The 21,232-nt window shown below is 49.1% G+C and overlaps 1 protein-coding gene across 2 annotated transcripts; it reads right to left on the bottom strand.

Moving 5' to 3' along the window:
- Positions 1–2,563: 2,563 nt before the first annotated feature.
- LOC144322863 (uncharacterized) lies at positions 2,564–20,668 on the bottom strand. Of its 2 annotated transcripts, none has more exons than XM_077913165.1 (6): positions 20,549–20,668; positions 17,118–17,198; positions 13,386–13,477; positions 10,714–10,840; positions 9,123–9,254; positions 2,564–6,662 (listed from the first exon to the last, which is right to left on the bottom strand). In XM_077913165.1, the coding sequence occupies exons 2-6, from the start codon at positions 17,185–17,187 to the stop codon at positions 5,359–5,361; spliced, it is 1,725 nt and encodes a 574-aa protein (XP_077769291.1). In that variant the 5' UTR covers positions 17,188–17,198; positions 20,549–20,668; the 3' UTR covers positions 2,564–5,358. The 2 variants fall into 2 exon arrangements, with proteins under 2 accessions (XP_077769291.1, XP_077769292.1); XM_077913166.1 differs by lacking the exon at positions 20,549–20,668 and adding an exon at positions 19,652–19,807.
- Between the last annotated feature and the right edge of the window lie 564 nt (positions 20,669–21,232).

Below are 21,232 nucleotides of genomic sequence, written 5' to 3'. Positions count from 1 at the left end.
GCCCATCCTCCCCCACTCACTAGCACACTAGCCTGGAGTCTGCCTGCAGCCATGTCCTCTGGGCTGGTCCCAGAATTCTGTGTTCCCTCTGGTCTTCTGTCCTGCAGGTGGCAGGAGGGATCCACACAATTCTGGGTGGCCTGCAGCTGGGAAGTGGCTTGGAAACTGCCAGCAGTCCTGGGGATGAGTCCCTGGTCCTCTGCAGGGCTCCAGGCCTCCACTCCCACTGCAGATGCTCTTAGGCAGCTAGCTGGAGCCCCCAGGGCCCCAAGAGCACTGGTTGTGCTGTGTTGACGGGGAGTGTCCGCCTCTGCCTCAGAGCCTCTGTTGCTCTTCTGGTCTTTCTGAAGCTACCCTGGGCAGCAAGATACATCTGGATTCCTATTAGGATCGTGATTCTCATCCTCATCCTCAACACCACTCCCATCCCCATCTGGATCCAGCTGCCACAGGACAGACCCCAGATCAGTGCCCCAGCTCTGAGCAGAGTGCCAGTGGATACCTTCAGAGCAAGAGCAGCAGCCGGGACTGTCCTTCCCATTCCTGGGGTCTGACCTGGAGCTTGCTTCTGTTCTTAGCAAGGGTGGATTTGTCTGGTTTAAGTCATCTCCTGGGTTCAGTGAATGTCCTTCAGAAAGTCTGTGGACTTCGTATTTCCTGGAGTTCAGGATGAATTGGGCTCTCTGGTTCTGCTCCTACTTGGAGTCACTCACTTCTGGGGTCGCCAATTTGTTTTATTTTAGATTTTATTTATTTGAGAAAGAGAGAGAAGAAGGAGGAGGAGGAGGAGGAGGAGGAGGAGGAGGAGAAGAAGAAGAAGAAGAAGAAGAAGAAGAAGAAGAAGAAGAAGAAGAAGAAGCAGCAGCTGAGGGAGGGGCAGAGGGAGAGGGAGAAGCAGACTCCCTGCTGAGCAGGGAGCCCCACATGGGGCTGATCCAGGACCCCGGGATCATGGCCTGAGCCAAAGGCAGATGCTTATCTGATTGAGCCATCCCTGTGCCCCAGCATGGCCTATTTCTTGTGTATTGTTTTAGAGGTAACATTTTTTATTTGTTTGCTTAGTTATATCTTAAATTTATATGTGTTTGGTTCTATATGCTATATGCATGGGTATTTAAATATATATTTTTTCCATGTGTCCCTCTCTGTTCCCATTTTTTTTGTTTATATATATATGGTATCTTACTGTATATGATTTTGCCTGTGTTTTCTTTTCTTTTTTTTAATTTAAGTAATCTTTACCCCCAGCATGACCTTGAGAGCAAAAGTTGCAGGCTTCTCTGGCTGAGCCAGCCAGCCACCCCAGTGTTTTCTTTGTTTAGCTAAAAAAGTAGTATATTTTGGAAACCTTGCCTTATCGGTACATAGGGAACTGCCTCATTCTTCTTAATAGTGATAGGATATTCCTCTGAATGACTCTACCATAACCTCTTCAAGCAGTCTCTAATGGATACTTAGGTTCTTTCTGGTCTCTTCTTACTACCAGCAACACTGGAATGACCATCCTTGAACAAGTGTCATTGTACACAAGTGGAAGCTGACCACAAGTTTTAGAAGGTAGTTGCATTAAGGGGTATTTGCATTTCAAATTTTCCATAGCTATTACCAATCTGCCCTCCACAAAGAGTACAAACTTAGACTCCAACTAATGATGTATGAGAGTGCCTTTAGAGAGGTGATATCAGTATGTTAGCCAATTTTTAAATCTTTCCCAACTGCTGGATGAAAATGAGGTTAAAAACACTTTCAATTTTGACTGGGTCTTTCATGTGGGGTTTTTTTTCTTATTTAGTTGTAAGAGCTCTTTACATATTAAAAATGCTGATCTTTTATCTGTAATTTATTCTGAAAATATTATTTATCAGGTTTTCATTCATATTTTGACTTTGTTTATGGAAGAAATGGATGAAGGACTTTTTTTGACCATCAAGTACAATTTTGACCTGCAAATCAGAACTCACTGGGTAGTGCCACATCTGCTGGGTAGTGCTGCATCCACTGGGTAGTGCTGCATCCCATTCTTGTTTGAGCCGGAATCCAGAGATTCATCCAGGACACCTACCCCTCCTTGGTCTTCCACGACCAATTGCTAGCACACGTATTGGCTCAATCTTGTAAATGTTTTTCATGAAACCCTCCACTTCCATCTATCCCCACTATCACCAACCTGGACCGGGCTACCATTACTTCCTGCTTTGGTGACCACATCAGCCCTGTCAGGGGTCTCCATGTTGTACTCATTGTCCCCCTCCAGCCAGAGTGATTGTTTATTGTTCCTTGTTAAAGTCCTCTTCAAGAGTGAGAGAAGTTGGGACACCTGGGTGGCTTAGCGGTTGAGTGCCTGCCTTTAACTCAGGGCGTGATCCAAGAGTCCCAGGATCGAGTCCCACATCGGGCTCCCTGCGGGGAGCCTGCTTCTCCCTCTGCTTGTGTATCTCCCTTCTGCCTGTGTTTCTCATGAATAAATAAAATCTTTATAAAAAAGTGACAAAAGTGTCACATCTTTAATACAATCACCCCAAGAAAAAATTGAAAAGACAAATAGTTCTTCTAATTGCTCCACCAGATTATAGTAGCTTTATTGGTATTCTGAGTCTGTGGGGGAAAGAAACTCTCTTTTTCCCCTAGGTTGGACCCTGGGGCCTCCAGTAACTGTGCTTCCTGGTTAATAGAGAATGCTCCTGTTTGCTGAAAGAAGGACAAGACAAAGATTTGCAGAGAGGACCAGAGATGAGATGTGCCAGGGAGTCCTGTTGGCATCAAATTCTCCATTCCAATCTCTAAAGTTCAAAGATAACTTTGAGCAAGGAAGCTTCCCAGTTGTGTGAGCCAACTTTTTTTTAAGACCTGAGCCAAAGGCAGATGCTCAACCGCTGAGCCACCCAGGCGTCCCTACATTCCTTTTCTTGATTTTGGTTTCATTTAAGCTAGTGTGAGCTGGGTTCCTGTTATTTGCAACCACGAATGTAGTGAATATGTCCAGACTCATTCTTCCCTTATACTGGAGGAATCTCCAATCTCCTCTACTCCTCTCACTTCCACAAATGTCTCACAGACAACAAGAATGAGCATCTGCCAAAGGTCCTCCTCCGCATGCCACCCAGCCCAGTCCTGAGGCAATTTGCAGGAGGATGCAGCCACATTGCCAAAGATGGCTCCCTCTTAAAGCCCCACCGGAGTTCTTGGAGATCCTCATACAAGCTCTCTCCATCCTCACCCTTAGTCTAACTCTGGACCCTCCAGTCCTCCTAATGCCAGGAAGGAAATGTTCTCGAAGTTGTAGAAGCAATCCAGAGAACTAGGTCTGTCTATCCTCCAAGCTGCTCTGGGACCAAGCACAAAGTCACACCCTCAACATGGTGGTGCTTTCCACATTCTACCTTCTGATAAATTCTCCAATGGTGATGCCAACCACAGCCTTGCTTGGAGGCCTTCGACTCCAAATCTCTCAAAAAGGAGGCAATATCTCACACTGTCCTGCCATGATGGCAGGGCTTTTCAAGCTGGGGGTTGCACACCACATTGATTAGTGAAATTGACTCATAAGGTTGTGATCAGCACTTTTCAAGTGGAAGAATTGATGTGGGCACATGATAAAGGTAAGTAGTGGTTCATTAAACTTGTCTTTCATCTATGCACACATGTTCATACACACATAGAAAATACACAATGTGCACTGTACTGCAATACAAAATATATTTTACACTTTGAGTCATAGTCACAAACATTCAAGAGTTTATCTCTTTCTTTGCCAACCACTCCCACACTTCATCCTGATTCACTTCAATTTGTCAGCTATTCAGAGCAGGGATCACTCAACTATTTTTGGTCAAGGGTCTCAGAGCAAATATTTTAGGCTTTATGGGCCATCTGGTCTCTGTTGTAATTATTCATCTTTGCATGGGAGCAGTCATAGACAATAGGTAGCTGTGTGCCAATAAAACTAGATTTATAAAAACAGCCCATGGGCTGGGTTGGCCACAGTGTGCCAACCCCTGATCTAGAGTCTCCTCTGTGCTAGCTCCTGCCATAGGTAAAGCCAAGCTGCTCTCTGCCCAAAAGGGCAGTCTGAACAGAAATGTAAACAGTGATATGTATTTTTAAAGATATATTTTGTGAAAATGTGAATCCCATGAATTTGAAAGCACATAATATAAAAATAGCAGTACTGCCCTGATTTATGTGCAAAATTTTAAAAAAAGCTCTCCCGAGCCCCATTTTCTCAGCTATAAAATAGGATCACATGAGTTCCTATTTCATAGGATGCTAGAGAGAATTCCAGGAGGCTATGTAATGTAAAGTGCTCAGCACCATGCGTGCCAGGGGAGGTGCTCAGGAAATATCAGCATTTATCAGTAACATCATCAATGACTGATTGTTTGTTCTGCCCCAGGTAGAAGGAGGTGTATGCCTCCAATCCTGGCCAATCCTGGGCAGCCCGGGTGGCTCAGCAGTTTAACGCTGCCTTCAGCCCAGGGCCTGATCCTGGAGGCCCAGGATCGAGTTCCACGTCAGGCTCCCTGCATGGAGCCTGCTTCTCCCTCTGCCTGTGTCTCTGTCTCTCTCTCTCTCTCTCTCTGTCTCTTATGAATAAATAAAATCTTAAAAAAAATAGCCAATACAAAAAAAAAGAATTGCCAATCCTCACATATCAGAGTGCCCACAGAACCATCTGTGGATGAGCCAACACAATCTCAAAGCCATTGATGGAGTGCTACATTTGGTTGTGCTGCCCTCTGTCTTCCTCTGGCAATTGAACCCCATACTCACTTTCTTGGGGCTATGCTGGCCCATAGATAATTTTGGATAATTTTGATAAAAGATCCAAACCAACGCCAAAACAGAACCTTCTGTAACAACAGACATATTCTTTATCTGTGCTGATTTGGCACCCGCTAGGAAATCTGGCCACTGAATCCTAGCTGTCTGTGGCTGAGAAAACATTTTGAATTTTATTTCTGTTTGATTCATGTAAATTTTCAGAGCCACATGCAGTTTAGTGATTACTGTACAGGATGACACAGAAAACTATTTCTGAACTCCTCAAACTCTTAGCACCACTGCTGCTATTTGGAACCAGAACCTTCCTTGTAGAGGGAGGTATCTGATAGGGTTTGGAGGATCCTTGGCCTCTATCCATTACCTGCCAGTGGCAGCAACGGGTTGGGACAATCAAAAGTATCCACAGATACTTCCCAAACGTCCCAGGTTGGGGCTGTGTAGAACTGTCCCCTGAATGAGGACCCCTGGTCAGCTAGGTAACCTTTCTGGTGAGAGGTGCAGTGAAACTCCACTCACATACTTCTCTGGGGGTTAGGAAGGTGTGGGTCCTGGCTGAGGGCTCTGTCACACGCAAGTTCACTGTCCCTTTCCAGCATGTGCTTTCTGGTGGAACATCAGGGACGAGAGGTGCCTGAAGGCCGTCTCACATTTGGGGCAAGGGTACAGTTTCTCTGTGCTGTGAATTTTGCAGTGATTGTTAAGGGTGGAGCTGTCGGTGAAGGCTTTCCCACACTCAGGGCACATGTATGGCTTCTGTCCGGCATGCATCCTCTGATGTCTCTGAATGCTTGACCTGCACCGGAAGGCCTTTCCACATCCCTCACACCGGTAAGTATGCTTCTCTCTGTGGCTCTTTTGGTGCTTCAGAAGGGCAGCCCTGCGGCGGTAGGCTCTCCCACACTCCGGGCATTGCTCTGGGGGGCCCCGCTGGTGCACCCTTCTGTGTTCCGACAGGTGGGAGCCATTTCGGAAGTACTTCCCACATTGCTCACACCGGTAGGATTTTTCCTCCTGGTGGATCCGCTGGTGCTCAGAAAGATGCGAGTTGCATCTAAAGGCTTTCCCACACACTTTGCAATGATATGGCTTCTCTCCTGTGTGGATTCTCTTGTGCTCTGTTAAGGAAGAACTGCGGCCAAATGATTTCTCACACTCACTGCACTGGTAGGGCTTCTCTCCAGTGTGCACCCTCCGGTGACGAGTAAGCTTCGTGCTCTGCTTGAATGTTTTCCCGCACTCCTCACATCTGAAGGGCTTCTCCCCTGTGTGGGTCCTGTGGTGGCTGCGCAGTGTGGAGCTGCTGTTGAAGGCTTTCCCACACTCTTTACACTTGTAGGGCCTCTCTCCAGTGTGAATTCTATAGTGCGTGAGGAAGTAGGAGCTGTGCCGGAAGTGCTTCCCACACTCATCACATCTGTGGGGTTTCTCTCCTGTGTGGATCCGCTCATGCTCAATGAGGTGGAGGGTCTGGTTGAAGGTTTTTCCACATTCTTTACATTTAAAGTGTGCCTTCCCCCTTTGGATTCTTGGACGACCTTGTCTCAGAGAGCCTAGTGCCTGTGTTTTTCCATGAATATCTCTTTTTGGGGTCTTCTTTCCTTGAGAGGTACTCTGTGATGTTGTCATCGGTTGTGGACAACTCAGGCATCTCCTCACGGCCGTAGATTCATGCCTTTTCTTTCTAGGGAGAATTTTTTTGCATGAGTCTGAGGCCAGCCTGAGGCCAGATTTTTGCCTGCTCCTCAGTGGCCTGTCCTCAGTTTCCAAAATCCTTTCTGTCCTGGAACCCCTTTGGACCACTTCCTTTGCCTTCCCCGGGGAAGGCCTCATAGAGATGCCTGGCTTTGGAAATGTCTTCAACACAAGCCTTCTCTTTTTGTCTGAAAAGGAATCAGAATGTAAATCTCTCTCTTTTTTAGTGCTATTGTTTTTATCTTGGCTGAAAATGTTTTGTTGAGTATAAAAAACATACAAAAGAGGCACATGAGTCATAAGTGCATGGCATGATTAGAATTCACATCATGCAGGATCCCTGGGTGGTGTAGCGGTTTAGCGCCTGCCTTTGGCCCAGGGCACGATCCTGGAGACCCGGGATCGAATGCCACGTCGGGCTCCCGGTGCATGGAGCCTGCTTCTCCCTCTGCCTATGTCTCTGCCTCTCTCTCTCTCTGTGACTATCATAAATAAATAAAAATTTAAAAAAAAAGAAGTCACATCATGACACCAAAAAAAAGTGGTAACTATGTGAAGGGATGAAGGCATTTTATAACCTTATTGCCATAATCATTGCATAATATATCCATGTATCAAATTATCATGCTACACACAATAAGCTTATACAATGTTCTATCACAATAAGCTCACACAATCCTACCCTAATAAGGTTGGAAAAAGAAAAGACAGCCAGCTCAAATGAAATGGAAATGAAGAAGGAAAAAGAATCAGTGAGAAAATATTTTGGCATGGAAAATCAAAAACAAATCCTGCATCAGAATAATTACTCAGAGATATAATTCAAGAAATGTTCCATAAATAAATCAAGATCTATAGATTGAAGGAAAAAGGGATACAGAATGTTCCATACTAAATGTAACTTTTATTAGCTATCATTTACAAAGAACCCAGCGCACTTGGACAGCCATGCACAGAGGAATGGTCAGTTCGTATGTTCCCTCATCACTAAAACAATGTGATACTATCTGTAAATAAGTGAAATAACGTGTTTTGTGAGTCTAGTTAGGGGAGGAGAGAGAATTCATAACGTGAACACATTCATGTGTGCAGCACAAAAGCCTGCCCACAGTCCCTTCTCCTTCAATGTCTCTGTCCCTCTCAGAAAATTGAGATCTTGACTTCTAACAGTGGAGATTGGCTTCAGGTTTTTGTACATTATATAAATGCAACCTTGTAGTATGCACCATTTTGTGTCTGGCTTCTTTTACTCAACCGTTCCGTGAAATCCATTCAGATTGTTGCATGCAATTGTAAATCATTCATTTGCATTGCTTGTAGGGTCCCATGTGTGACTATACCACAATGCATTTAACTATTTTATTTTTGATAGGCATTTGGGGAGTTCCCGCTTTGGGACTATTAAGAATTGAGCTGCTATGAACATTCGGAGGTATCCTTTGGTGAGCACAGGTATGCATTTCTGTTGGGAAGATACTCAGGGGTGGAGTGACTGGGATGGGAGTGTGTAGACATGGAGTTCTAGCCAATGAACCCATGTGCACTTCTGCAAGCAACCAATGGAGTGCCAGTCGTCCCATGCACTCACCAGCGCTCATGGTTTTCATTTGGTCACTCTGATGGGCATGTGATGGCATAACTGGAAGTTGTTGTTTGAAAGTACAAACTTTTTAAAGAAATTCCTCAACCTGGACAGGTAATAAACACTAACAAAACTGAAACTAGGCAGGAGGGTAGGGGCACCTGGGTGGCTCAGTTGGTTAAGCATCTGCCTTTGGCTCAGGTCATGATCCCAGGGTCCTGGGATGGAGCCCCTCATCAGGCTCCCTGCTCAGCAAGGAGTCTGCTTCTCCTCCCTCTGCCCCTCCTCAGCTTGTGTACTCTCTCTCTGTCAAATGAATACATAAAATCTTAAAAAAAAAATTGAAACTACTTCCAGGAAGTATAAGCCGGAACGAAACAAAGGCATATTATTTTTTTTTAATGAAAATACTTGGTTACTATTTTGGATTCTTATTAAAACAAGGTATTATCTTTATTTTCAAAAAGTTATTTGAGAGACAGAGAGAGTGCTCAAGAGTGCACAGAGGGGAGGGGCAAAGGGAGGACAGAGAAACTCTAAGCAGTCTCCGCACTCAGGTGGGGCTCAATCCCATAACAAGAGATCATGGCCTGAGTGAAACCAAGAGTGAGATGCTTAATCAACTGAACCACCCAGGCATCCCTTAAATTCATGCGTTATCTTAAAGAAAAAACTCTCTCTATTCTTCTATATTCGTGAGGTTCAGAAGCTGATGGGGGTTGGTTTGCTGCCCAGAAACATCCTGTTGTTTTTCTAAGTCAACAGGGGGCTACCCAGTGGTGATAATCTTATGATTTAGGTTGAGTGCCAGACCAGCATGCAACAAAGAACTGCTGTAAACATCTTTGTAACCAGGAAGACATCAACCCATGCATACAAGGAGGAAAGTGAACAGATGCTGTCTGAAGCAGTTAAGGGAAAATGAGATCCCAGGAGGCCAGAGGAATGGAAAAGCATTCTTGGAAGGAAGCATGCCCTGCAGCCTTCTCCCTTCTCCTGCTGCTGCTCATTGGGCTTTTGGGGAGAAGCTCCTGTGGAGGCTGCCACGGTAGCTCCTCCTGCTCACCTGTGGAGATGCGGCTCCCACTGATTCCAGCACTGCCTCGCTGGGGAGCTGGAGGGATGCCTCTCTCCTTGACACAGGGCTCGTCTCCTTGCTCTAACCTGGTGATCAGCTTGGGTTTGAAGAACCAATGCCCTGCTCCACAGAAGAAAAGAAGTTCTGGATGCCCCCCAGACCCAGATTTGCACAGAGAAGTGTGTTTATATTTCTGCTCCCAATTACAGAGTGTGGGTCCTACCCCTGCCCCCAAGCAATTCTCTCCAACACTGCTGGGGTCCTATAATTCAACTCAATTCTGACACTACCTACCTGGAGGTGGTATCCCATCCCACAGGTGGAGGGCTCAGTCCCACAAAGCTGATCCCCTCCCCCAATTCAGACATCAATCACAAATCCGAGTTGTCACTGGTACCTCTGACTGGCAGGCTATGGATCAGAGGTTGCAATGATCCCCTTCTTGGGTTTGATGAATTTGCTGGAGCAGCTTACAGAACTCAGAGAAATGTTTTACTCACTAGATCACTGATTTATTATTATTTTTTTTTTAAATTTTTTATTAATGATAGTCACAGAGAGAGAGAGAGAGAGAGGCAGAGACACAGGCAGAGGGAGAAGCAGGCTCCATGCACCGGGAGCCCGACGTGGGATTCGATCCCGGGTCTCCAGGATCGCGCCCTGGGCCAAAGGCAGGCGCCAAACCGCTGCGCCACCCAGGGATCCCATATTATTAAAGGATAGAACTCAGGAACAGTAGGTGGAAGAGTTGTCGAGGGCCAGATGTGGGGAAAGGGTGTGGGGCATCCATGCCCTCTGAGGCCACCTCTCTCCCCGGAGCTTCACTTGCTTACCAACCTGGAAGCTCTGCAAACACTATCATTTGGGGTTTTTATGGAAGCTTAATTACATAGACATAGTTGATTAAATCACTGGCCATTGGTGACTGATTCAACCTCCCTGGAGGTCAGGGGTGAGACCCAAAGTTGCTTCCCCTAGCAACCAGCTCTCATCCTGAGGGGTTTTCTCAAAGTCACCTTACAAACATAGCAAAAGATGCATTTATCCCTCTCATCACGTACGAAATTCAAAAGGCTTAGGAGTTCTGTGCTAGAAACAGGAGGGAGACCGAATATATCTTTCTCATTATAAATCACATCACAATGATACGAAGGCCCTCCAGAGGAAGTACAGGGCTTCTGCCTCACCAGCCTCCATCTCCCCCATCACACCTGCCCAAATTCCTAGTAAGGGGTACACCTGCAGTTCCCAGAGAGCAGAGCCCACCCTCAAAGAGGACGGCACCAATCAGCCTCTTCCTGTTGCACTGGCCACTGTGATTGGCTTAGCAGCAGTCATATGACTGAAGCCAGTTCTAATGGGAGCAAAAGTCAGACTTTTGGAGGGAATACCAGTACCAATCATTCTACCACTTCTGTTGCGAGTGAACTACAATGAGGGCCTGTCGGTGGCCGCTGGCAGCTGTCTTCAGACCATGAGCAGAGCCAGTCTTAGAATGAAGCCACCAACCCTTAGCACATGGGACCAGTCCTAGGGGTAAGCTCATCCAAGTCTTCTGAACTGTGCGACTTGTCCTTACCCAAAGATGCCAGGTGCCCATAGTTCTCCAGCATCACATCCCTGTATAGGTCCTTCTGCGCAGGCTCCAGCAGCTGCCACTCGTTCTGGGTGAAGTACATGGCCACATCCCTGAAGATCACAGGTTCCTGTAACCCAAACCCCCATTCCTATTCACCAAGGGCCTGATCCTTCGTTTGGCCCAGGACACTAGGAGGAAAGCCAACAGAAGTTTGGGATGGGTTCAGAGTTCAGTGTTGTGTCAGCTTGCAAATAAGGCCTGGGCTCTTCCACCCTGCCCCATATCTAAACCCTTTGCTATGTGGCTGTGCAGTGCATTCCTGTTCCAAACCTTTACTTGGCCTTGGAGCTTGCCGTGGCCAGTGTGGTGTTGTTGGTGGTATGATAGAAGCAATCAGCACTCACGTCTTTCTTGTGCCTCTACTGCCTCCATGAGTGAGGATGTGCCCCAGCTAGTCTCTGGAGGATGAACGATATGTAGAGCAATGCCAAGTCACCCCAGTCCTCTGAGAAAAGCCACCCCAGGTCAGCTGACCAGGCACCTGTCCAGCAGCTGTCCACCAGGGTCCACCAGACATGTAAAGGAGCCCAGCAACACCAGCAGAGCCACATAGCCAAATCCTTATTGCTGTGTGCTCCTGATGTTCTGTGGGTTTTGTTGTTGTTTACACACCATTACTGCAGCCACAGAGCACACTCTGAGTGTTCACGTGTGATGTGAAGAGATGAATGAAGGGATGCTATGAATGCTGAAAGTGGCCCTTTCACTCACCAGTTGTATGGCCACCTGGGAATTTCTGTTTCCACTGAGTTAGGTCGATACCACGACAGTTAAGAGCATAGGCTATAGGGCCAGACTGCCTGGGTTCGAATCTTGGCTTGACTACTTAGTATGTATGACCTCAGACAAGTGACGTGAACTCTGCACCCCCATTCTCTTATCTTGAAGATGGAGATAATACAGTACCACATCCTAGAGTTGTGAGGCTTAGGTGGATGAAAATAGGTAAAGACATTAGCTCTGTGCCCAGTCCATGCTTGGTGCTCAAGAAATGTCAATTATTCTAAATACATGTTTAAAAGGGGAGGGGATTCTAGTCAATGGGAGAAAGGATTGCAGGCTTGGAGAGTAGCTTTATTCACTCATGTGCTCATCACAGCCTGGCGCTGGGATAGATTAACATAACAGACCAGGTCAGTGGTGGACATAATATCCATTTTTTTTTTTTTGCCATAATAATGGAAGCTACAGTTGAGCCCATGATTGCACAGCCAGACTACGTTTCCCAGCATTCCTTGGAGCGGGGGCAGTCACGTGGCTATGCTCTGGCCGATGAAGTACAAGCAGAAGAGAGGCGTGTCTTCTGGCCTTTGGCTTTTGAGAAACTAAGCACGTTCCCCTTGGAATGCCCCTGAATGTGGATGGGCCACGCGGGGCAGAGGCACGCTCCCGGGCTGTCCACACACTGTCACGGTGAGGAGTAAGTAACGTCGTTTGAGTGAAGCAGCTGTGTTTTGGACTGTCATGTTACTGCAACCAGACCCGTGTGGTTAGAGGTCTCCAGCCCCAGGCTGGGATGCAGAGGGCCACGGGGCACAGGTGCAGGGGGCGTAGGTGCAGAGGGGCCTAGGGGCTGTGGTCGCAGAGATGCGACCCGTGCCCATTTCCTGAAATGCTAGGAAAGGCTACAAAGCCAAGGCCCTGCAGAGCTGGAGCCACGGTGTACAAGGAGGAGCCAAAGCAAAGGGAGCAGCTGCAGGGGGAGAGAGCAGCAGATGGGACAGTGTTCACTCCGGGGGTGGGGTCTGCACCCCTCAGTGTGGGAGCCAGGCGGGTGGCTGAGGACTTGCCTTCCCGTGCCTCAAGTCTCCACATCTGTAAAATGGGAAGAATAAAGAGTAGTGTTGCCTCCTGGGACAGGAGGAGTGTGAGCATTCAAGGGGATAGTCCAAGAACACAATCCGTGACAGTGCGTGGCACTTAATAAGGGCTGGAAACTCAGCTGCTATGACTCTGCCTTAGCTGGTGTCTTAAAACTATCTGCTTTCCTACTAATGTAAACGCTGCTTTTCCAACATGAAGCACCAGGCTGGCTTTCTTGGCTGTGAGGCACAAAAGGGCCACCAAGGTTGTGCCTCCTTTTCTTTGCAAAACCAGCCTTCCCTATTCTGGGTTTTCTGAGATCATCTGCAGGCCAGAGCATTCTTTGCTGTGGATTACAGGGTGCTGAGCAGCATCCCTGGCCTCTACCCTCCAGATGCCAGCAGTACCACCCCTCCAGTGGTGACACCCAAACATGTTTTCAGCCATTGCCAGTATCCCCTGGGGGATGAACTGTCTCTGACTGAGAATCACTGCCTTGTCCTACCATTCTGTCTTGTGGTTGCATCACATAGTGATAATGACTCTGAAGAAAATTAAGCAAGGGGAAGGGTTAGGGAGTGATGAGGAGGAAGTGAGCAGGGAGGCTTCCTGGAGGAGGCAACATTCCAGCAGAGGTGGAAATTATGAAAGAGAAAGGCAGGAAAGAGGCAGCATTCCCAGGAAAACCATCCCTCATGGGATGGGGCCATATTCCTGCCACCTTAGGGTCTCTGCTGGGGAGAGAGGGTGGCAGATGTGCCTGACTTCTCTGAACTGTGGGGCCCTCTGGTCAAAGGGAGAAGGCTTACCATGCTCCAGGCCGGCAGGGACCTGACTGGTATTCTTCCCTTCTTTTTGGAGAGCTTCTCTGAAGTAGGAGCAGGGCTCTGAGAAGGCAGAACTGGGAAGAAGAATGAGTAATGAGGTCACCCTGCCCTCTGTGCATATGGAAACGCAATAAAATCTTAATAATGAGACCATAAGAGCTAACATGGATCAAACTTGCTGTGTGCCACATTCTGTTCTAAATACTCTACTGGTATTTTTTTATTTGGTTTTTCTTTTTTTTTTATTTTTATTTATTTATGATAGTCACACAGAGAGAGAGAGAGAGAGAGGCAGAGACACAGGCAGAGGGAGAAGCAGGCTCCATGCACCGGGAGCCCGATGTGGGATTCGATCCTGGGTCTCCAGGATCGCGCCCTGGGCCAAAGGCAGGCGTCAAACCGCTGCGCCACCCAGGGATCCCCTTATTTGGTTTTTCATAATAACCTTTGGCTACTATCATCATCCCACTTTACAGATGAGGACACAGGTACAGAGGTTAAGACACTTGCTCAAGGTTGCACAGGGGTACCCTTAAGACATGCATTAAATTGCATCCCAAAGGTCAAGAGGGAACAGGCAGGAAATGTCAGTGAGTGAAGGGGCTTGGGTAAGACAACTGGGGGGCATTGGAGTCTGTGGAGGACTGCGACACCCATGCCGAGGAGGAGGTGAACCAATGTGCAGCTGCCTGGGAGAACGCCAGCTGGAAAATAGTCCAATTTTTCCAAAGAAGCCAGATATCTAGATTTGGAGTGAAATTTAAAAGCTGGCAACTGGGGCACCTGGGTGGCTCAGTCGGTGTAATGTCTGCCTTCGGCTCAGATCCTGACCTCAGGGTCCTGGGATCAAGCCTTGTGTCACGACTCTGCTCAGTGAGGAGGCTGCTTCTCCTTCTGCCCCTCCCCCAACTCATTCACACGTGTGTGTGCCCTCTTTCTCTCTCATATAAGTAAATAAAATCTTTTTTTTTTTAATAATAAAATCTGGCAACTCATTAAATATTGTCTTACAGACTCCCACGTGGCCACAGGGTCTGGAAATTGGTCTCTCTGTGGAGGACCATTTGGCCGTACTGTCCAGATTACACATGCACATGGCCTTTGATGCAGCGAGCGCTTCTTTTGGACATCAACTCATGGAAGTGGTCCCCCATGTGCAAAATGACCCAGCTATAAGCCTATTTGTAGATGGCTGGTCATCATCCCCAAAGCCTGGAAATAACCCAAAGGCCCACCTGCAGGGATCTGGTTAAGTAAATCAGCGTGCAGCACAGACAGACAGCAGGCTTCCACACAGCCAGGAAATGCACTTGGCACCTCGGGGGTAAGCATCACCCAGACTGCCAGGATTCAAATCCTCACATGGGCAGATCACTCACACTTCTCAGTCCTCCAGTTTCAAATGTGCAAAATGGGTCTAGTCACTGTTCATATCTCACAGAGTTGTAAAGCATAGACCAGCAGATGCAAGGAAAGCAGCTGCGAGCTGAGTGGAACACAGTAGGTGCTTTATCAGAGTTAAATAAAACAAGACAAAACAGAAACCCAAAGAGTCTGCTACTACTGGTGTATGTAAAAAGAAATTCGTAAATATATAGTAATAGATACATGGGTGTTTGCATGAGCGAGCATAGAATATTCTGGAAGGCCATACACGAAGCAGGAAAGTCGCTGCTTCTGGGGAAGGAACTAGGAAGCTGAGGAAGGGAGAGGCCAGGTCAAATTTACAAACAGTGAAATGGATACATCTCAGGAGAGTAGTTTCTAAGGTTTTCAACATGCCTATGCCTGTGAATGAAACTCCTATTAGATACAAACCATTATCTTTGTGCCTGCTTAAATTCTGTCCATAAACAAAAACTTTCCAATCAAGAAGTCAAATTACATGGAACAGGTTAAGAGATTATTTAGTTGCAGAGCTAGATTCATATACATCCTCCTAGCATCATGTGGTCCACAGCAGGAAATCCCACCGGGTTGTGTATGGTCTTGATCTTGACTCCCGGGATCACCAGTGCTCACATATGTGAGAGGCAGAGAGACCAAGACCAAATCAATACACTAGAAAATACTAGAGAGTGACAGACATCAGGATCAAGACAAATTAGGTTGGAATGAGGGCAAATCCTGGGGTAATGCTTCAGCTAGGACAGTCCAGGGTGGCTTCTCTGAGTTGCTGATGACTTAGTCTTGACCTTCATTTTGAGAAGGAGATGGCCAAGTGAACATATGAAGGAAGAGCATTCTGGGGCAGGGAAACAGCACATGCAAAGGCCCTGAGGTGGGATGTTAAAGGCAAAACTAGGAGGCCAGGGTGGCCAGACCTCCTTAAATTGGAGGGAAAGAGAGAGGTGTGATGCAGTCAGGCCAGTAGGGCCCCTGTATGGAGTTTGTACCATTTTCCACATTGAGAGGTCTGCCCAGACGTGATTCTCATTTTTATAGGATGCCTTGGCCTGCTGCATGGGGAACAGTTTGAAGGAGGCAGGAGTGGAAGCCAGGAGGCCACCCAGCACAGAGTAACAGTACTTTGGGCCGTGTTTCTTCCTGGATAAGAACAGAAGAGTTCTGTGAGGATATGAGGGAAGCACAAGAGTTTCCTGAGGATATGAGGGAAGGTGGTTTCTTAGACTTTTCTTAGATTTTAAAACACAGCATCACAACACTTTTTGTGTGTCTAGCTAATCTGTCTGTGAATGGTCACAGTCCTGAGCACCTCTGCCCATGAAATGAAAACATACATTCATGCAAAAACCTATACTTGTGACAGCTAGCACCTGGAAACAACCCAGATGTCCCTCCAGACTTACAGCCACGTCACAGAACCTCACTGAGCAATAAAGAGTGATGAAGTGTGTGTGCACACAACACCATGATGGCTTTCCAGGGCACTGTGCCAAGGGGGGTAAAGCAAATCTCAGAAGGTAGCCACCAGATTCTGCTGACACAAGTTTCTCAAAATGACAGAGTCACAGGGACGGAGAGGGTCTGTCACAGCCAAAGGGGGCAGAGGATGGACAATGAGGGGCAACTCCAGGGAGATCTTGGGGTGATGGGACAGTTCTGTGTGTTGATGTGGGTGATAGTTATACTCAGCTACAAACATGAGAACCTGACCCTGGAAAACACACATGTTGTGTCAGGATGGGCTTCCTAATTCACTGTTGTGCTATCACTGAGTAAGATATGGCCATTTGGGGAAATGGGATGAAGGCCCATGGGAACGTCAGTAGTCTACTATTATGGCAACTTAACATGAATATGAGTTATTTCCACATGAAAAGTTTTAAGACAGGAAGAATCCCAGCAAACCCAACAGCCCTCCCTCATCCAGGCCAAGCTGCCAGCAGGACTTGATCCACTGCCACCCATCCCCTCCACTGTGTCCTTGGGTCGGACCTTCATCATCTTCCACTGAGATGACTCCACGGCCCCCTGAATGGGAACCTTGATTACAGGGCACAGCGAGGAGCCCAGATTGCCTCTGGCTCCCAGAACACACCCCTGCAGGCTCTGAGCAGGGCTTCATCAGGATCCATTGACATGATGTCAGTGTGGGGGAGATTCCATCCCGGGTGCCCTCTGCACCCTCCTGCCCAGGACCAGCCCATGGAGCTGTGTCTCCAGTGTGTAAACCCTCCCACCATTACCGAGCCTTGGCAGCCTGCCCCCCCACCCACGTGCCCACAACTTTCCACCCTTTATGTCTCTTACCTCCTGTGTTGGGCAGCCAGGCCTCCACCTCCACGGCACCCCTGCCCTCCATGGCACTGAGATGCAGCATCCTGGGCCTCCCTGGGGGCAGAGACCTGAGCAGTTAGTGTGTGGGCTGTGGCAATGGATGGGCCGGGTTCTAGTCCTAGTGCTGCATTCAGAAGTCAGGTGGTCTTGGGCAGGTGATGTCACCTCCCCAATTCTGTGTCATCAACTGAAGGGAGTGTTAGCCACACCTCCCTCCTGGAGTTGCCTTCTAGGCCAACTGGATGGTTTATGGAGAGTGACTGGTGCCTGGCAAGGGCATGGCCAGGGCTCATACGGATTGGGGCTTGTGATACAAGGTGCTGGCACTCTGACGGTGAAGCTTGGTTACCCAGGCATCAAATGGGCCTCTGGTGCCCGGCATACATACAGCAGGCACTCAATAAATGTGACTCTTGGCGAGCACTGGTGTTGTTGTGTTTCGGGCCCTGTTCTAAAGCTATCAGGCAGCCTGACGAAGTGCTTCAGAGCTGGACCTCACCTCGCCTGGCATGATGCCTGCCCTTCTGACATAGGAGCCTTGTCCCAGGGGGATGGTGAGGATGAGGCCACCGGTCCACAGGACCCCTGGCCACAGCCCGGGGGAGAGGCCTGTGCTGGTCCACCCCATCAGCCCTGGGGTCCTGGGCCCTGGACCTGAGCTGGGCAAGAAGGCCCAGCAGTGAGGCAGGGTTGGAGGGCAGTCTCTCGGGAGATGGAGAGAGGATTCTAGCCTGTGGTCACCAGCTGTGAGAGCTCTAGCTGGCCACATTTCCTAACAACAAGTTCACAGCAACTGGAAATTTGAATTTGAGAGAAATGAATATTTTTTTAGTATATGTATATCCCACACACTGCATGAATATGACCATATTAAAAAAATCATTTTTGGGAGGTGCCTGGGTGGTTCAGATGGTTAAGTGTCTGCCTTCAGCTCAGGTCATGATCCTGGGATTGTGGGATCGAATCCTGCATCGCATAGGGCTCCCTGCAGGAAGCCTGCTTCTCCCTCTCCTTCTGCCTACAGCTCCACCTACTTGTGCTGTCAAATAGATAAATAAAATCTTTTTAAAAATCATTTTTAAAACTTCCTTGAATAAATTTTTTCTTTTTTTTTTTTTTTAATTAGCTCTATGCCCAACATGGGGCTTTGACCTCTGAGATCAAAAGTTGCTAGCAGGGATGGACAGGCTCAGAACTTCATGCTCTGGAGCAACAGAGGCAGGGCCCCTGGCTCCATGGATCAGGGACAGCTGGGCTATGGGGGCCCGGCACGGGAGGATCATCAGGCACACCATCATACCTGGTACCAGCTGATCCCCTAACAGAGTGACCTGAGGGTGTAGGTGCATGTGCACACACACACACACACACACACACACACACTACTGCTCTCCTGACCTACTTCTAAAACTCCCACTCACTCCTTCAGACTTCGAGAACGACCTGGAAGATCGGACCCCCGCTGGCAAATGCACACACAGGCACCTGCTCAGCCCTCAGGCACACAGGGGCAAGCACACACACAGACACGTGCCTCTGAGGAGGCCCATCCTGAAGCTCCAAGTCCCCCTGCAGGACACACAGATGCCCTGCCCTCTCTGACACCCAGGGCCCACGCTGGCTCTCACCCCGGGGCCCATTCCCCCTACCCCCGGGGGAGCCCTCCTGGCTGCACACTCACTCAGGGCTCTCTCCCAGCCCCTATGCCAGGCAGGGTGCCCACAGAGACTCACTGGAGGCCCCGACGCTGGTTTGCAGGTGCCCAGAAGCATCCTCTCTGGATGCCCCCAAATGCCTCCTAGGGGGTCCTGCTCCACTTCCCCCAAAGTCCCCTCAGGGCTGGCCTCCGGTTTTTACATGCTGCAGCTGGCCAAGTCAGTTAACCCCATCTGACCTCTCTAGCATCCTGGAGCTAGCCTGCCCCCCATCAGACCAGCATGTTTCAAGGTCTGACCCTTGTACCTCCCACATGGACCTGTGCTCCCCAGGTGGTCCTGGAGAGAGTCACCATAGGAGCAGTTCCAGCATCCTCTCCCTTACATTTTTCTCCCTAGCAGGGACAGGGGAAATCTTTGAGATCCAGAGGCTCAGAAAGACCTGAGCATGCCAGTGGCCCATGGGGCTAGTACCTGGTCCTCTGCTTGACTCTAAGGCATACCTGCCACACCAGCTGAGTTTCTGGGCATCGGAGTCCCCTGTGTCTCCCCAGCCAGATCCCTCCCTGCCAGCGCGCATCCTGCTGGGCACCTCCTCCCAGACCCAGGGTGGCGGGGCCTCAGCGCTTCAGCAGTAAACATGACTGCCTGCCGGCTGGAAGCAGCAGCCATGGGACTGCCCCCTATGCCCGGGGTCTGAATCACAATGGCTTGCTCCACGGCAGCTGGTCCAATGGGCACATGCTGGATGGGTAGGCTTGATCAGGGTGCTCCTTGGAGCCTGTACGGATCAGGCTCAGGAGATGCCCTGGGACCACCCTGGTGAAAAAGTGTGGGAATGAACAAACTTACATGTTCAAACAGACTCGGAAACACAGATTGGGATGCCTGGGTGGCTCAGCAGTTGAGCGCCTGCCTTCGGCCCAGGGTGTAATCCTGGGGTCCCAGGATCAAGTCCCGCATCTGGCTCTCTGCATGGAGCCTGCTTCTTCCTCTGCCTGTGTCTCTGCCTCTCTGTGTCTCTCATGAATAAATAAATAAAATCTTTAAAATTAAACAAACACTAAGACACACACTCAAATACACACACTCAACCCCCACCACAGACACACTCAGATGCACACAAACTCCCACAGACACAAACTCACTCAACTACACAGATATGCTCTCAGAGCCACAGAGACTCCCAAAGTTATACCACCACACAGACACAGTCTTCAATCACAGCAGCTCAATCATACAGAGGCAGGCACGCTGACACAGCAAACACAACCACACATACACAACCATATATACGCGGAACGAGGTACACAACCAGACCTAGTCACGCCCAAAAGTCAGACACAAACTCACACACAACGGGATACACACAGTCTCACACAGTCATACCTTGGCCACACAACTGGACAAGAGGTCACGACCCACCAAAATGCACAGACACACGACCACACACGTTAGGCTACACACAAGTGGCCGACTCGTGACATGAACTTACACCCCCACAGGGATCAGACGGCAGGTACCCGGGTTCGGACACCACGAGACACAGGTGCGGGCAGACACTCTGACACGTGCGCAGGGCGACAACCTGCACCTGCCGCAACCTCGGCCCCGCGCTGTGTGGGTCTCCCGCGCTGGCACAGACGCGGCTCCACGTGCCCCGGGTCGGTCACCCCCACCCCTGCACACTCACTCACAGCCGCCCCGCAATACCCAACCATGGCGGGGTGGTGAAGAGCGTACACACACCTCTCCCTTCCCCTAGCTCCTGGTCCTCTCCCGCCGCGAACTCACTGCGCCTGGTACAGCCCTCCTTCTCCCGAAGCCGTCTGAGGCTGGGCGGAATTCAAACCCCGGTCCAAGTGTGCGCGAGCGCCGCCCACCAAACTACCAGTCCCAGAAGGCCCCGCGCCTTGTCACGCCCGCCGCTCTGTGTCCGCCAAGGAGCCCAAGCCCGAGAGGCGCGCGAGGATCGCTGGGAAATGTAGTTCTGAGACCGATGGGGGCGGTGCCTGGCGCTCCGCCTGCATGGGAGGTGTTAGCGGGGAGGTGGCAGGAGGTTCCATTCCTCCCACTGGACAGCGGGGAAGGTCTGGGTTGCCGCAGAGGGAAGGAGCCTTCCGGGAGGGGTGGGCTTCGCGCTCTGCAGCCCATCCCTTGACCTGGCCGTCCAGGTGCAAAAGGGTCCGCAGCGACCCCACCTCGAAATTTCCAGCATCCCTCCGCAATCCGGGGAGCCAAGATTAACGTGTGCTCGATGAAAAGCGAATTAATCAAACAAACACAAAACCCCTACTTTCAACAAATTTTACTTTTTGTGGCTTTTATATGAGAGGAACATAAACTTTTAAAACCAGTTTGTTACTTCTGTTGGAGAAATTTAAGCTCTGGGTATTTGGTGATATTAAGAAGTTATTTTCTGGCGCCTGGGTG

This window comes from Canis aureus, chromosome 1 (genome assembly GCF_053574225.1).
Source record: "Canis aureus isolate CA01 chromosome 1, VMU_Caureus_v.1.0, whole genome shotgun sequence".
Taxonomy (NCBI): Eukaryota; Metazoa; Chordata; class Mammalia; order Carnivora; family Canidae; genus Canis; species Canis aureus.
The sequence above is the reverse complement of the archived record's forward strand: the minus strand, read 5'-3'. Positions and strand labels throughout refer to the sequence as shown.

Excerpts from the sequence above, each read along its gene's own strand:
- LOC144322863 (XM_077913165.1), bottom strand. The coding sequence starts at position 17,187 with ATGCTGCATCTCAGTGCCATGGAGGGCAGGGGTGCCGTGGAGGTGGAG. Across the intron at positions 10,841-13,385 it reads CCCTGCCGGCCTGGAGCATG|GAACCTGTGATCTTCAGGGA; the intron begins GTAAGCCTTCTC and ends TTTGGGTTACAG. Across the intron at positions 6,663-9,122 it reads TGGGAGCCGCATCTCCACAG|ACAAAAAGAGAAGGCTTGTG; the intron begins GTGAGCAGGAGG and ends ATTCCTTTTCAG.